Source organism: Bos indicus, chromosome 6, assembly GCF_029378745.1.
Source record: "Bos indicus isolate NIAB-ARS_2022 breed Sahiwal x Tharparkar chromosome 6, NIAB-ARS_B.indTharparkar_mat_pri_1.0, whole genome shotgun sequence".
NCBI lineage: Eukaryota > Metazoa > Chordata > Mammalia > Artiodactyla > Bovidae > Bos > Bos indicus.
This window is the reverse complement of record NC_091765.1, coordinates 7,815,789-7,829,083: the sequence shown is the minus strand read 5'-3', so window position 1 is coordinate 7,829,083 and position 13,295 is coordinate 7,815,789. Positions and strand designations below refer to the sequence as shown.

The window sequence follows — 13,295 nt, the reverse complement described above, 5'->3', positions numbered from 1 at the left end:
GAAAAGAAACATTTTAAAACTTCACTTCTTCTTAAACTTATTTACCTAATTCTTCAGATAATTCACTTTTAGAAACTATAACTCCTTATTACATAACAGTATTACTTACAGACTTTTACCTGTAAATAAGTTATTTTAGAGGACTTATAACTTACAGCAATAATAAGAAATAAATCAAATGTGGGGTTCCTACTACAGACTTTTTAAAATAGATACTTGGTTTATTTACAATCTTTTATGCCCTAGTCACCTTTTAGAAACCTCTAACATAGTATTAACACTACAGTTTAAAGACACCCTCCGAATTGCCAACATCTTTGGCAGTAGGAGCTGTGCTAACTCATAAGAGTTTGGATTCCTTTCTATTTCTTCTCCTTACCCATTTCTTTTAGTCAGCCCTTCTAGTTAGCTTAGTTTTAATTAAGTTTCATATAGCACCTTAGCTGATTCTTGTATCTGGTTGGTCTCCTTCAAAGCCCTGAAAAGAACTAATTCACTTAAGCTACATTGTGCTAAACTTTCTTAAAATACCTTTTTCTTTTTGTCAGAACCAAGCTATGGCCTGTGTAGGCCCAGTCCAGCCCTGGCATTTTTCCTCCCATTGAAGGTATAGAGAGCCTTCGCAGGTAGCTCTGTGGTAAAGGATCTGCCTGCCAATGCAGGAGACCTGGGTTTAATCCCTGGGTTGGGAAGATCCCCTGCAGTAGGAACTGGCAACCCACTCCGGTATTCTTGCCTGGAAAATCTCATGGACAGAGGAGCCTGGCGAGCTACAGCCCATGGGGTCGTGAAGAGCTGGACACATCTGAGCACTGCAGCAGCAGCAGTTTATTCTTTAGCATTGTTCTTTCTTATCCTCTGAGTCCTCACCCTCTACTTAAATTTCTGTGCAAAATGGAGACCCAAAATCTGTCAACATTTTACAAATCACTTTATTAGAGGGACTGCCTTAAATAAGTAAAAAGAAAATTTTTTAATGACTTTGAATATTTAGAAACTTGGCAATTAGTTCCTAGCTTTTAAAAACTAGCTTTTCTGTGTACAAAATAAATATACTTATTTGATATGGTTATTTTTGCCCCCAGGGTGAATTCAGCTTTATGAGCAAATATAATTAATTAAAATCTCCTGATGATGAAGCTGATCTTTGTGATTACCTAGAAATAATTCATTCACATATGAGCCAAAATCAAATTTTTATGTAGGTACATTTACTTTGAAAGCTTGTTTAAAATTCTGTCAGGTTTTTTCCATTGAAACACCTTAAGGGATGTTTAATTTCATCTCCTCTCTACGTCTTCATTATGCCATAGAAAACTAAGAAGCAAAATGTTTTCTGCTGGGGGTGTGGGGGGTGGAAATTTCATTGCAAAACTGAGTATAACTTTTATACTACATTGCTGCTTAAATAAGGATTTCTCTTAATTAATCATTTTTAAATTTATGATAAGCTGTAACTATTCATTATCCTGTCACTTTGTAAGTCTAATAGAATGAGAACAGCTGTCCTTCTAGTCTCTGAATAAGTAAGAGTCTTTCAGAGTGATGCAGAGACAATATCAGAACAGCATGCCCAGGGTACACAACGCACAATTCACTGAAAATTGGTGATATGAGAGCTGGAGACACTTGTGTGTGTGTAAACATTTGTTCAGCAGCTGAAGTAATGGCAGTACATTAAACCAATAGAATTACTACTTCTGGCACCTAACAGAAATGTTAATTGATCATCAATCATTAGCTTGTAATAAAAGGGCTGAACTTTCAGTTCTGAATGTATAGCCAGAAAAATTAAGTGAGAGACATTAATGTTATAAAAAAGAAAAATGTTCCAGGCTAAATTGCTTTAAATTACATTGACCTCATCACTGTACCTTTGAAACCTGTCCCTAATTGACAGCAATTGATTTACCATTCCAGCTTTCCTGTAAAATCTATCAGATCCCAAATTCAAAATATGAAGGGCCCTTTGCCAAATTATTCTGCAGCTGAGCTTTCCTTTGAGATTCTTAAATGATGACCAAGGCACAAGCCAGGTAGAAAAACAATACTCAATGAATTTAAGCCTCAAAAATGAGTGACGTCTTTCTTCTCCCACTGGACAGGGTGATAAGGTCAAGGAAAATAATTTTTAGCATAAAACAGCACGAAAATATGGAAGATACTAGCACCAAAGTGAGCTGTGCCTGGGACCACCATGATAAAATGATCAAGTTTCCGGAAATGAAGGAGAATTTGTGAGGAAGATTTCTGGAGAGACTTGTGCTATGCAGTGAGCATGGCCCCACCACTTTCTGCCTGCGGGAGAGCAGAGGGTGAATGACCTGCTGCACATCTCAGCTCTGCAGTGAGGGCCACTGAAACGATAAGAGAGCTTGCTATGGCTTCCCTGCAGAAAACAGACATTTGGGGCTAGAGTCTGCCTCATGACTCATAAAACTAAACCATGAGAGAGATGTTGGCTACAATTGTCTGTTACATGTGGTTCTGGGTCGTTGCTACTGTCTGAAAGGGTTGACAGTTTCAGAAATGTAACATTTTAAAACTCCAGTTCTTAAGCTGATTTACCTAACTCCTCAAATAATTCACTTTTAGAAAATATAACTCATTGCATAACAGTATTACTTATAGATTCTTATATATAAAGAAGTTATTTTAGAGGACTTAAAGAGGAGGAACACACGCCTAAGAAAAATGTGCCTTCTTTTCCAAAGTCAGGTCAAAGGCCTCTAACTCTCAGGGCCCAGATGTGGAATTCTTAGTAGGAATGTTATCTGGGAATCCTTTTAAAGGGACTCCACTAAAGACTGAGCCTCATAAAGGAAACTGCATTGGTGGGGCCTGGAAGAGGTATCACCAAAGATCTCGAATGACTTAAGCATATTCCATTTTATGACAGTGTCAACCACGGAATAATTCTCTGACTCCCTAAATGTCAGCTAGCAAGATGAAGAATAAAATCACCCACTGGAGAAGAATCAATCAGGCTCTCTTCCCAGCCTCTCTGGCAGATCCTCTCCTGCACCAGGTTGCAGCTGAGAGAAAGGAGATTTAATATTGCATCAACCTTGGAGTTTTGCTTCTTTTCTCTGAACAAGGAGATTTAAAGGAGTAAATCAACACTGTGCTAGCAACTTAAAGCTACATGAGAGTTATCTATTCACTAAAGAAACTAGGGAGGGCATGCTGCCTGCCCCAGCCTCATCCAGAGATAAGGGGAAACCACCCACACTGAGTAAATGTTAAAGAGACAGTGCAAAAAAGCGATAAGGTTACTTTCATGAATGTATCCCATGAATCTGAAATGTTTCCTGTGTGAGTTACACAATGATTTTTTAAGACCACAGATATTATGTTTGCAGTTGCTTACCTTTGACAAGGCATTTTCAATGGAATGGTGGGAACAAACTCCAGATTACAAAAGACTAAAAAGTGAACAAAAATGAGATATGAAAGCACCTATTACACTGCTCCTTTAGAGACCCTGGCTAGGAAGGATAAGGTCTAGAAAATAAAAAAGCTCCAGAGAGAGCCTAAGGTGAGAGAGCCTCAAGCATGTTTTCAGGTATTAGGGAAGGAACAGTAGAGCAGATTAAAAATAGAGGGAAACAGAGGGATAAGTGATAGAATGAGATTTTAGGAGTTGAAAGGGGGTAAAAGGCACTCGGAGATATACTGGGTCTTGAAAACAAAATGGAACACTTCTGTCTGACACTGAAGGCGTCAGGAGGAATTTTATAAGACAAGTATCTACAGAGAGGGTAGGAGTTGAAAGAGTTCCTGCCTTATGACCATTGCTTCTCCATCAATCACAAGATGACGAACTAGGTAGATGAGGGAGAGTGGAGACTGAGAAAAAGCCCTTAAGAGAAGAATGAGAGTTTGAAATAGCTGCTGAAGGTAACTGAAGAGTGAAGAGATAATGAATAAAGCGAACATCAGTAGAGGATTCCATAGAAATTGGACCCTGTGCCTCTGTGACCTGGATAGCTCCCACTGTATATTTTTTCTCTAACTGTGCTGAACATCCACACATGGGAATGGAGAAACTGAATGGAAAATTGATGGAAAGTCTCAGACCTGCAGACAATAGAAAGCAAAATGATGGTTGGGAATCTGAGCTGATAGTGGGAGAGAAGTTCAAATTACTGACCATAGAATTTTGCCTCGTAAAGGAAGTAATCAGATGAACACTGACAGATGCAGAAAAAAATGAAGGGATTAAAAAACTAGAGATATAGATAAGGTTGATGAGCTGCTGGAAGGAAGCTATAAACGAGAATTTATGTTCCTCCAAACCCATAGTAATATAACAACAAAAACAATAACAAATGGCTATCAGATATTAAGCAATTGGTGTTTCCCAGGTGGTGCTACTGGTAAAGAGCCCACCTGCCAATGCAGGAGACATAAGAGATGCAGGTTTGATCCCTGGGTTGGAAGGATACCCTGGAGGAGGGCATGGCAACCCACTCCAGTATTCTTGCCTGAAGGATCCCATGGACACAGGAGCCTGATGGGCTATAGTCCACAAGGTTGCAGAGAGTCAGACACGACTGAAGCGACTTAGCATGCAGGCACACAGTAAGTAGCCTACATGTTTTATTACATTTAATCATCAGAACAACCCTGTGAGGTAGTTGCTATTTTTCTATCCCCTTTTTTCCTTTCATATAAGTAAATTAAAGTACTGACAGTTTAAATAACTTGCTAAGATCAAAGAGCCAATATGTGGTACAGCCCACTTTCTTAACCACCATGCAGGCTAAAGTCAAAGACCTAAAGATACCGTTAATTTACGAAGGAAGGAAGTTTCACAGGAAACAGAAGGGAATGGGCAGTAAAAAATAAGTGAAGAATGGGTGGGCAGAGTTCGGGGGAAGAGTACAGAGTAAACGGGGATAGAGCTGGAAGAGACAAGAATAAATCTTTGAGGAGGCTCACAATTTGAATGGTGCTAAAGGATTACCAGTTCTTCCCTGGTAGCTCAGCAGTTAAAGCATCTGCCTGCAATGTGGGAGACCCAGGTTCGATCCCTGGGTTGGGAAGATCCCCTGGAGAAGGAAATGGCAACCCACTCCAGTATTCTTGCCTGGAGAATCCCATGGACGGAGGAGCCTGGTAGGCTACAGTCCACGGGGTCACAAAGAGTCGGACACCACTGAGCTACTTCACTTTCACTTTCAAAGGATTACCGGAATGAATGGCACTGAGAAAAATAACTGACCCTAGACTGCCCAGCTTTTTAAGTAAGATTATTAGTGCCAACACAAGGAGTATACTATATGTAGTAAACTCCAGGAAGTTCAGAAAATAAAGTTGAAGAGACCTCATGCCAGCCCCCAAGGAACTGACAATCTAGACACAAATAAAACAAGTATTTTTTAAAAGCATAATACAAGTCAGAGTTAAGAAAATGTCAGAAAGACTAAACTGTAATCAACTCTGAGGCTCAAATTTTTGAAAGACTGCATTTACCTGGAGAGATCTCAAAATTAGCTGTAACCCTCTGGATACGCAGGATGGACAAGTGGAAAAGTGAGGCAGTGTTTCTAAAGAAGAAACTGCATGGACTAAGCATAGAGGTAGGTGAGTCTGGGGAACACTGGGGAGCAGTAAGCAAGGCAGGCTGATTGGAAGAGTAACCTGGGATCATGATGTAATTTAGGATGGCATCCTGAATTTTATTTAATTCAGAAGGCAATGAGAAACTATTAGAGGGTTTGATGTGTGAAACTATGGGATTGGAGCTTTAGGCCCAGGGCCTCATTAGAAGAACCTTCTCCTCAGAAGTTTTAATTTATTTTCCAGAAACAGACATCCTCATGGAATGAAGCACCATCTTGACAGTGGTGAAACTCATATTTTCTTAGTAATAAGACTTCTACAGTTTGATCACTATCCTCTAGAAATGAACTGTTTTCTGTATTTTTTTCCCTAAAGAAGTTAATTACCTTATGCTTGTCCTCTTCCAGAAAATCTTTTAAATGCTATGATATAAAGTAAAAATGAATATGAAAAGCAGCCTATTAAATAGAGACATTATAAGGCAATGTGCATCTGAGGGGTACATGACAAAACAGAAGAATTTTGCTTTGGTTTAAAAACAAAAAACAGGATGGAAGGAGATTTAGGAACCAGTGGCATGTGTCCGGGTGGACCAGTTCTTTCTATCAGTCTTCTGTGGATCTCCACACATATGTCAGCAATGCAGAAGCCCTTCAAAAGCATGGCCAAGGGCACTCACCAAGTTGTTCTTTGTGTCATGGTTAGCTTTAAGTCATAACATCAAAACATATTCATAAATGTATCGTGTTTGTTTTTTAAACTTATTAAAAAAGAATCACTACAGAAAAGCTGATGGTTTCAATGAATAAAATATTTTCTGTGGGAATAAATAATGGGTCTGGCTGGTTTTCCTCAAATCATATTCCAGTGGCACCTGCATCTGAACACCTGGGGATGCTCCTCTAAACGTAGGTACCAGGCCACCCTCCAGACCAGAAAATCAGAATCTCTGAGTGTAAGGCCTGGCAATCTGAACTTTTATAAACCTCCTAGGTGATTTGTATATATGCTAGGCTTTTGAATCTCTGATCATTTGGAAGGATGCCAAAACAAAACAGAACTGCTTGCCTAAAGGAGAGAGGTGGGAGGTAAGACTTTTTCATTATAAACTCTTTTGTGCCTCTTGAACTCTAAACTTTTTCACAAACAAGGCTCGCGAAAAATGAGCATCATATTTATATTTGCACCTCTATAGAACCAATCAGAGCATCTGGCAAATAGGATAAGAAAGTTGGTGGATTTGAACTAAGCAGCACCATCATAAATGGCATGCGTGCATGCTAAGTCACTTCATGGGCTATAGCCTACCAGGATCCTCTGTCTGTGGGCTCACCAGGCAAGAATACTGGAGTGGGTTGCCATGCCCTCCTTCAGGGGCTATTCCCGACCCAAGGATCAAACCCCATCTCTTACGTCTCCTGCATTGGCACCCGGTTTCTTTACCACTAGTGCCACCTGGGAAGCCCCATAAATGGCGTAGCTTATAACAAATATAAGTATTGATAACATACTTTCTTTTCACCTAAATTTTGTCTCCCTTCCTCCTGACCTTCTCAAAACAGAGTAATTACTGCATTGTCAACTGCGTTTGCACCAAGACCTATGATTTGCTCCTTATTCTTCTTGGTAGTAGTTCATTCATCTCTTCTGCCTGGAACTTATCCGAGTCACATGGCTGAGGCTGGAAAGTGTAGATAAAACTTCCCATATCTTTCTCTTAGTCACTGTTTTACAACTGGTAACTGTTTGACAACTGGTAACTGTTTCGTTCTCATAAATGCCAGGATATATGATGTTTGGCATTCACCTTTTGCCTTTACAGAAAAAAAAAATTATATATAAGTATCTTGCTATACAAATATATGTTAATTGGGCTAAAATTGCTTTCAGCTGTTAATCAGATAAACTTTATGCCTTTGGTAATTTCCAACAATTTGAATTTTAAGCAGTCTTTTGAGTAACAACAAAAATTGTTTGCAGTATGCTTACAGCAAATACTGTTATAGAAATGCAGTTGCAAATTCCTTTGACATTTTCCTTCTCATTGGATTCTGTATCTATAGTAAACATAACTTATTTTGATACATTCAATCCTTGTTTAAAGCAAAACAAACAAAACCCCTCAGTTCTGAAACACTCTTAAAATTACAAAGGCATCTTCTTTAGGAAAAGATTAATATCCACTTTCCCTGAAATGGCAACCTTCTCAAACTCCTTCATTTCTTTCTAGTCTGTGCAGACATTGCTGTCACGTGAGGGATTGCCAAGAAGTAGAGTCACTAGAGTTGTCACAGATCAGGACAAAAGAAGAAATACTATTTGGAAAGCAAGCTAATTTTTGACCAAAACCTTCTCCTTATATAATCTGTTCCCACCTGTCCTGTTGCTTGTTGTGCATCCCTTCCTAACTAAAAAATAATACAGAAAAGTTGGAGAAGCTACATGTTCATCAAAAAAAAGATATATACAACAGTATATGTGGCAAGAATACTATGATTTACCCCCTAGAAAAGAGTTTAAAAAGAAACTGAGCCGCTTTATGTCCCGATCAATTATATTCTTTTTATGAAGCACAAAACCAATCCCAGGCTCGAGTCCAAAGACGAGAATAGTGTCACGAGATGACAATCATTACAAAACCATCACTTTGACACAGTCCTTTTACTAATGGTACACTTTGCATTATGATAAAGTAGACATACAAAAAATAGAATTGAAACCTAGGAAACTTTCATTTAGGAAAGGTTCGCTGGTGGGAGGTTAAGTAGCTTTTCTTTTACAGGATTAAGTTCAACACCTTATAAGTATAACCTTAATTCTTGCCCATCAGGTTCAATTTCAGCAAAAGCAATGTCAACAACCAGCGCATACTCACTTTGGGTCACTTCTGTTTCTACCAGAAAAAATACAAGTGAAAATGTGGCACTATGGTTTGAGTGTCACAGCATAAAGTGCTCTCCAGGGTTGAAAACAAATTCAAAGGGGTGTCAAATGCACTTGTGTCAGGAGGCCACACAGTATCTCTAAGTTTTTCATTTTCTGTTCAATGCAGATATTGTTCAAGTGAAATGCAGACACAGATTGTTTTGATAAATTTTTCCTAAAAATAAAGCAATAAATTTGAATTAGTGGCTAGCTAGGTTAACATATATATTTTTTACATTGTCTGAAAAAATTAGTAGAAAGGCAACGTGGAGTATTTTGCCATTGTTATTGGGCTACAATGAAAAATGTGGCATATAAAACACATAATGAAAGACTGCCTATAGTAGATATTAGAAAAGAACTTCCAAACTTAAGAATGATTTTCGTAAGTCTCTCAATAGCCTACTGTTTTGATGAATTTTGAAGGAAGAAAGGAGGGGGTGGGAAAAGTCAAACAATTGAAACTACTAAAAAAAAAAAAAATCAAAATAACCAGAAGCTTAAGTTTTAAAAGTCTCATTTTTCCCAAATACCCTAAATGGTAAAAATCTCACCAGTCAACTCCACGAGTGCAATGGTGTGCTGGTAGCTATTTAAAATCACCCTGGAAGTATTTTTGTCTGTAAAAGTTCTAAGATTTAAAATACAGTCAGGCAGCATGAATAGAAACACAAACATCCTTGATCATACTTGAAATTTTTCATGTTAAAGTCTGTGTGATTTGTTCAATAGAATATAGGATATCACTGTTTCCTTTTATTCATAGTAATAAGTAACTATATTTCTCTGATACTCTATATCAAAATTTTCATCACTACCACTTTACCTCAATAAATTTTCTTAAATATTTCTGTCTGTTAATGAATGAAGCCATTATGTTCATTATTATGATGATTAAAATAACTATTATTACTACTCATTCATATGACATTATAAATTTTAGGAGCATACTATTATCACATGAATTACTTTTATGATCTTTTTATAGCAGCATAAATGTCACAGTGGTTTTCATTGCCATTGAAAATCTCATGCAGAATTATTTCCATTTGTCAACACTAACCAAAGAAAACTATTTGCATTCTCTTAAAGTAATAGCTATAAAAATGCCCTTTCTATATTCCTTACCAATCTAATTAAACCTACAGAATTCAAATTTATTTCATTATAAAAAGTTCCCCATGTTTGCTATAATATTTTTTTCAATTTATGGATTTGATCTAGGACACCTGCTTGCATAGGAAAAATTTATTTTATCTATTGAAGCATTGAAAACTTTTCTTCGGGGTATTTGATACTGGAAATAGTAGACTCAATAAATATGGAAAAGACTTTCAGAGTATTATGGATGGAAAATAGTTGATAGTTATCTTAGTAAAACTTCAGTTGCTGGTCTTTTGTCATTATGGCCTCTGATAAATACATACCAGAGGATTTTCAGTTAATGCTAATAATGACAACTCATTGATTATTTATGTCCATTAATTTTATGTACTATGTTACAAACCAAATTAAGTTGACTGATATTACAAAATCCCACCCTCCTACTACCTCAAATTATGAATAGTTCACATATCAGAAAGCCATTATGTGTGAACATCTAGGACATGTTATTCAGCATTGGTCTAGTTGTACTAACAGGGGCTATGGCAGCTGGACTCATTTTTTGTTATGAAATACATTAAAACCTCAGAAAAAATGCTCACCAAGTCTTACTAATAACACATCCTCCATAGTGCATTAATACAGTGAGAATATCTGAGATATGTCCAAAATTCCAAAGCATTTCATGAACTGAAACCCTATGCAAAGAGTTCTTTAGAAAAACTAGCATTGCTATGGTTGCACTGCCCCCTAGGGTGAAAATAACCTGTGTTTATGCTGAAGTTCATTTGCCTTTTTCAGATCAGCATTTTCATGACCCATTTGTCTAACTACGGGAATGACCGGCTGGGATTATACACATTTGTCAACCTGGCCAACTTCGTGCAGAGCTGGACCAACTTGAGACTTCAGACTCTGCCTCCAGTGCAGCTGGCTCACAAGTATTTTGAGCTCTTTCCTGATCAAAAAGACCCTCTCTGGCAGGTAAGATTGGGTCAATAATTGGTATAATTAATTAATCCCACAAACATGTGATCTATGAGTTAATACAAATCTGAAAAGTGAAGGCATCGGGTGGAGGTGGGGAGGAAATAATGTACATTTTGGAAATGTTAGTAGATTTGAGAAACTTCATAGTGGGCCAGCTTCTCTGTTCCCAGGCCCTTTAGAAACTATGAATGCTGAAAGCTCAGTGAGAGGGTCAGTGGATGTCATATTTTCAATCAGGAGTGAGGGATCAATTTGAAGATTGCAGTAGGTTGACACAACAGAAGATGGTTTTAGGCATGTGTTAGGCAGGGAGTCAGCCTTGAACACATCCGTATACCTCTCGTGACTAAACAACATTAAAGGGGCAGGTGAGAAGAGTTCACTGCTATCTGCCTCTGAACCACAGGGTCACGACAGCTGCATAATATAGGCAAAAGCATTAGTCAGGTATTACTTTGGATGTGGGGGAAATGTTTAGAAGCAAAATCACTGAGCTTCTTGAGAGAAGATGTCTCGTAAATATGGCATATTCAAATGGTTCCAGGCATAACCCAGATTTCCAAGCTTACACTCTACATGTCCTAGAATTACAGAAACACACTTTGAGCTTGAATTGCCCACCGCACGACCCAGGGAAAGTAATAATCTTAGCAAGTAGCTGCATAGTGCCTGTCATCTGTCTGACCGAGTTCTTTACAAAAGCTCATCCATTCAGTCTTCACAGCTACCCTATGAGGTATAGTTACTACCCCCCATTTTACAGATAAAGAAACTGGGGCAACACAGAGAGGCTGAGACACCTAAGCAGAGGCATACAGCTATTGTATGACAGAGTGGAAATGAATTCTGGGCCACATGGCTCCAGACACTGCACCCTGAATCACTGTTCTAAGTGAGAATTACTGACAGAGCTGATGGTATAATAATAATGATCTTCAGAAGTTGTTGTTTAGAAGTAGAACTCAGTAAATTCCACAGATTGAAGTTGCAGCAAGCTCTGCACTTATATTCATTTATCTGTGAACTTGAGCTAATTGCCTCATAGGCAAAAACAGATAACCCCAAGAAGAAACATAACTACATATTTTAGTAGGTTTAAGTCGGTGGTTGTAGAAATATCACTGCATACTATTTGGCAGTTAAGGTTTTTAAAACATCCGCCTTTTTATCTTAACCACTACAGAACATCACCAAGTGTCAGCCACTGGAAAGATATGAAACTTTCCTGCTAATTTAACACCGTATTTTAAAATGGAAATCATTATTATTTCAGTTGAAACCACTTTTTTCCTAGAACAAGAGCCAAAAAAAAAAAAAAAAACCCTCACCTTAGTCTTAAAATCTGTTGTTTATGCTAAATAAGCAGGTGTGTTTAACTACACATGTAGTATTAATTGAATAGAAATAGAGCACTGTCCCATTTGCCTATTCCTGAAAAGTATTAAAAGGGCTGTAATTGTTTAGGTAATATGCAGCTAGCGGTTAAAATTAAGGATATTCTAGATGCAGTTTGCACAGTGAGTTTAGTTTAAGTACTATTGTCCAAAAGCAGATTCCCTAAGGTAGTAATTCACCCTCATTTTACCCTTTTGCAGAAATTTAGTGCTTTTTAGCATCATAGTTTGTAAAGTTATAGTTTTAGACATACATCTACTGACCTCTGAAAGCAGCTGAAAGGAATCTGCTGTCTCTTTAAACAGTATTATTATGACCAGATCCATCTCCTTTTGAAGCACAGCAGGAAAGCTCGAAGTTACTTAGAATAAAAATCTGACACCTTATATATTTCAGTGCTGAGAGTGTATCCTCTTCTAGGTTAGCAGGGCAAGCAAGCACAGCCTCTGCCCAACATGCTCACTATTTTAAAACTTAAACCACACACACACAATCAAGACATAGAACCGCCAATAGCAGAAAAAAATAATTAAACCCTCAGTGCTATGAAGCTGTTTACCCATAATGGAAATGTCTCCCCTCCCTCACCTCCTCAGTCAACACTCACCTTCAGGATGGAAAAGGACTTATTTGAAATCCTCCATGGATGCCACTTTACGACTTTCGTTTAAAAGAGGGAGCCACCATAACCTTGTTTCTGGGGGTGTCTTTTCAATGACAGAAGCTGAAAAACTCTAGCACACAATGGGCAGCCACAAAAAAAAAATACAACTCTATTATTTTCTCCTGTTTAGAATCCTTGTGATGACAAACGCCACAGAGACATTTGGTCTAAAGAAAAAACCTGTGATCGCTTACCAAAATTCTTGGTAATAGGACCCCAGAAAACTGGTGAGAACTTTTTATGTTATAATCAACATGTATAAAAATCCTGATGACTAGACAGTGAATTCTTGCCACAATGACTTCTCAAACTCCCTATAAATATTGATGAATGAATAACATTTTATTCTCTTTGTTGAGCTGAATTTTTTTTTAAGTAAAAAGGATGAAAATAGATATTACATAGTTGGAATATCCAGCAGTCAATTTGGTGGCGAACGTTATTTTTTCCCAAAGATCCTAATTGAAAATTGCTGTTATTAACATTTCTAAAATCAAAACTAATCCTGTGTTTGAAGAGTGACTTACAAGATTTCATCAAATTTCAAGATGGACACATATAAGTACCTATAAATCTTCCAGAAATTTATCCTTTTCCTGACATCTTCCTTATACAGTTTATTTCTAAACTATTTCTTGCAGAAATGACT

The 13,295-nt window shown here is 37.7% G+C and overlaps 1 protein-coding gene across 5 annotated transcripts in view; it reads left to right on the top strand.

The window, feature by feature from the left end:
- Positions 1–13,295, top strand: part of LOC109560231 (bifunctional heparan sulfate N-deacetylase/N-sulfotransferase 3) — a 188,176-nt gene that overhangs the window by 135,414 nt on the left and 39,467 nt on the right. For all 5 annotated transcript variants that reach the window (XM_019962273.2, XM_070791019.1, XM_070791021.1 and 2 more), the window contains 2 exons: positions 10,399–10,581; positions 12,777–12,873. In XM_019962273.2, the coding sequence (XP_019817832.2) occupies positions 10,399–10,581; positions 12,777–12,873 (280 nt within the window). The remainder of the gene's footprint in view (positions 1–10,398; positions 10,582–12,776; positions 12,874–13,295) is intronic.